This window comes from Pinus tabuliformis, chromosome 2_2 (assembly GCF_031772625.1).
Source record: "Pinus tabuliformis cultivar Carrire ecotype Pingquan chromosome 2_2, CPIR1, whole genome shotgun sequence".
Lineage (NCBI taxonomy): Eukaryota > Viridiplantae > Streptophyta > Pinopsida > Pinales > Pinaceae > Pinus > Pinus tabuliformis.
Genome location: NC_142300.1, coordinates 814,489,373 through 814,493,492, shown reverse-complemented (window position 1 = coordinate 814,493,492; position 4,120 = coordinate 814,489,373). Strand labels below are relative to the sequence as shown.

General features: G+C 45.6%; 1 protein-coding gene across 1 annotated transcript; it reads right to left on the bottom strand.

The window, feature by feature from the left end:
• Positions 1–434: 434 nt before the first annotated feature.
• LOC149195451 (uncharacterized) lies at positions 435–3,627 on the bottom strand. Its single transcript, XM_089407923.1, has 5 exons — positions 2,420–3,627; positions 2,115–2,318; positions 1,801–2,006; positions 644–1,413; positions 435–521 (listed from the first exon to the last, which is right to left on the bottom strand). Exons 1-5 carry the CDS (start codon positions 3,625–3,627, stop codon positions 435–437), a joined length of 2,475 nt encoding a protein of 824 aa, XP_089264049.1.
• Between the last annotated feature and the right edge of the window lie 493 nt (positions 3,628–4,120).

Sequence of the window (4,120 nt, the reverse complement as noted above, 5' to 3'; positions counted from 1 at the left end):
GAATTTTTCCAGTTGGGGTATCCAGTCCCTGCTATAGGCACATTTGAGGAAGATAGGCATTCCTAGATACTTAAACGAGGTCCATACAACATAGCCAGCAAATCCTAAACATCTGAAAATGGAGATGAGCATGGGGGTGGGTTATTCCAGCTGTATATGTGACACTTTCCTTTATTTAGACAGCTTCCTGACATCGTGCCAAACTCATCCAGAGCCTCTTTGAATCTGGTGGCTGAGTGGATTGAAGCAGCCTCGAGAAGCAGTGTATCGTCTACAAACAGGGCATGGTTTATGTTCTGAACTCCTCTTGCAATGCAAATCCCTGGAATCTCCTGATCTTGCATTTTTTGTTTAAGTGGAAGCTGAGAACTGATGCTTGGATAACAAACAACAGAGGAGACAGGGGGCAGCCCTGCCTTAATCCTCTTGTAGCTTTAAAGAACCCTGCAGCTCTGCCATTGATTAAAGGGGCTATCCATGGCTCCGAGATACAAGCCCAGATCCATTTTATAAATCTCTCTCTGAATCCAAATTTTTTTAAAACATTCAACAGAAAGCTATGTCTAACACGATCAAATGCATTTGCTAAATCTAGTTTGATGACCATACCTCTTTCCTTGCACTGATGACTAGAAAGGATTACCTCTTGGACTAGGATGAAGTTATCGACCAGCTGTCTTCCATGGATGAAACCCCCTTGATTCTCAGGAATGATTTTAGGGAGGATGTGTTTCAGCCTGCTAGCAATGATTTTGGTGATCAGCTTGTAGCCAATATTACAAAGAGAGATGGGGCAGAATCTGTTAAACGAATTGGCGCCCTTCTCCTTAGGTATAAGAGCAAGGAACGAGGAGTTTGTGCTTCCTCCAATTTTCTGGCAATCTTGCGATTTTTGAATCATTTTGAGGAGATCTTTTCCCACAATGTGCCAGCAAGATTGAAGAAATCTGGCAGAGAAACCGTCAGGTCCTGGAGCTTTATCAGGGTCCATGGCAAAGAGAGCAGCTTTGACCTCCTCCATGGTGACTTTGGCTTCTAGCTGGAGGTTCATTTGAGCTGAGATTGAAGAGGGGACCCCGTCCAGCAAATAAGAATTCTGAGAGCCATTCACCTCTTCGCTGTACAGATTTTGAAAATGGCGAAAGGCTGCCTGTTTGATGTCTGTAAAGTCTTTGTGGGTCACGACTTCTTCTTTGATTTCTGCTATATGATTGAAGCTTTTCCTGGCTTGAGATTGCTTGTGGAAGTATGAGGTGTTTTTATCTCCTGCTTTGAGCCAAAGGCAGCGAGATTTGATCCTCCAAGCTTCCTCTTCGTTCAGACAGGCTTTGTGATATTGCTGTTGAAGATGGGCCTCTTTGTCTAGAATTTCTTTAGAGATGTGGGCCTCTTCCAAGATCTGATGGTGGGCATCTAGCATGCATTGGATATTTTTCCTTTCAGTGGCTGGATTAGGAAGAGATTTGGCCTAGCTTTTTAGGGCAGATTTCACTCTTCTGAGTTTCTCTTCCCAGATATAGGATGGAGAGCCATTGACTGGCTGAGACCAACATTGGTTGACTATCTGAAGAAAGCTGGGTTTCTTGGTCCAAAGAGGGCTGAATTTGAAGGGGATGGGGCCAAGATCCGAGAGGGTTTGAAGGGTCAACTTGATGGGGTTATGATCAGAGGTGCTACAGGGAAGGATATGCATGCTGGCATCTAAACCAAGCTAGAGGAAGGAACTTTGCACAAAAAATCTATCTAGTCTTGCTGCAATATGCCCAGGCCCTATTCTTTTGTTTGACCACGAGAACTTACCTGAAACTGGCTTGATATTTAGCAGATCCCAGTCTTGGAGAAGATCTTCTGCCCATTCCCTTGCTGGATCTCGCACAATGGTACCTCCACGCTTTTCTGTAGAGTGCAGCGTGAGATTTAGGTCTCCTGCAATGATGATATTTTCTAGAATGCCCAGATCCGCTTGATTTCTTAATGAATCCCAGCAATACTTTTTTTCTCCAGCGCTGACCGGCACATAAACATTGAAGAGACAAAATATTTCTTTAGTAACTAAGTGTTGCATCTTCAACATCAACTAGTGGGTGGTTGAAGTTTCAGATATTAGCGAGTACTTGCTATCATTCCATAGAGATCCCAGTCCTCCAGAGGCTCCTCGGGCTGAGACAGCAGCTGCTTTGCTCTTATTCCATAGTTTTCTACTTAAATGAAGGAGGCCCGAATCCTCCATCTTGGTCTCTTGGAGGAGGAGTATGTCCGGGGCTTCTATTCTTATTAAGTTTCTTATTGCCTCTTCTTTGATTTTGCTCCCCATACCCCTGCAGTTCCAGGAGATAATTTTCATTATTTACCTTTGCTTTGGAGGGCTCCCTTGGAGCCTTGATGCTGATTTCTAGCCATCTTTGGTTTTTTTGCTAACAGCTTCTCCAATGTAGGTTGGCTGCCCTGCAACTTGTCCTTATATGTTTCATGCTCCCTTTTCTCCCGATCTGTTTTGCGCCCTCTTGTAGATCTCCTTACAGAGGCTAGGGAGTCTCCTATTTCTCCTTCCTCCTCCGAGTCTTCCGATTCTTGGTCCTCATCCTCAACTTCTTCTGGGGTTCCTTTTGAGCTTTCTGCTACGCCTGAATCCTTGGAAGGATTGGGCTGACCATCTTTCTCTGGAGTGATTGATTTCTGGGCCTCGACTTCATGGGTGTCCTTTGGTTGAGAGCTGAGGGGATCAAACCTGTTTTCTAGGGCAGTCTTGGGCTGGGTCTGCGGAGCAGGGCCCTGATGAGGATTGCCATTGGATCCTCCCACCTTCTGAGTCTTGTGAGAATTTTTTGTTCGCTTGACTTGATTCCAGCCGTCCTCCTTCCCTTGCACAGATTCAATATTGGACGGACAGCTTCTGGCGAAATGGCCATAAACATGGCATTTCCGGCATTTAAAGGGCAGCTGTTCGTAGTCTAGTTTTTGCATGTGAGTCCAGCTTCCAACCTTGATTTTAATGGCCTCTGGAAGTCCCTCCTTTAGGTCCACCTCCACGCATATCCTGGCACAATCATATTGTTCCTTGTTGTTTGCCCGATCTATAAATTTCCCCAGGGCATTTCCTATATGCATCAACGAGTCCCAGTTCCAGCAATGCACTGGAATATTTGGCAGCCTAACCCACACTGGGACAGCTTTGGGTACATCCACTGTCGGATCGAAGTTCGGAGTCCATTTGTTCAGATACAGACCCTGGGGACCCATGAAGTAGGGGCCGTTTCGAAAGATCAAGTCTTTTTCGTCCTTTGAGGTAAACTCGAAGAGGAAGAATCCTCTCCCCAGGAAGTAAGAGGTCACACTTTCTTGGATCAACGACGCCCAGTTCCTTTTGACCCAGTTCTCTGTGGATTTGGGAGAAGGCCAAAGTCCGGTGAACTGGCCTACGAGGGCTCTCTCGGACAAAGACAGTGCTACCTGGATCGGGGTTTCCGGAGGGAGGGAGATCTCCGGAATATCGTCCAGTTTCTTGACAAATTTCGCAGCTTCGACATTCTTCTTCTTAGGGAGACCTTCTAGGAGACGATTGAAGGCCTCAGCTGATGAGGACGGAGGGGGGGGAGGGGCCGCCTGGGGAGTGCCCAACACCTCCATGGACCCAAGCAGCCAGCCAAGCTCAATCCGGGACTGCTTAATTCTTCAATGAACCGACCGACCTCATGATAGAAAACAAGCTTTCTTCCGTAGAGAGATCACTTGCGCGCAGCCTGAGGGATGCGAAGAAGCGGAGGCAGGACCGAGGGTGATCAGGGCCGATCAGGCGATCAGGGCCGAGGGCGATCCATTTGCGATACAATCTTTCCTTCTGCAAATGTTGTGATGACTTTATCAGATGTTAAGGACCAATTTGTTTGGAATATTTTCAACATAAAACTAAAGCAATGTCACATATTTTTCAAAGGTGATTGACAATATTTACCTACAACTTATGTTTATGAAATCTACATGTGCATAGAACTTTGTGCATGCTCATATTATTTGCATTTGGTCCTTTCTACTTTTTCCATGTTTGTGAAAAATCTTCTTTGCCATATGTGAAACGCCAAATATTTGCATGAATTAGATGTAGAATTTTGAGTTTGACAGT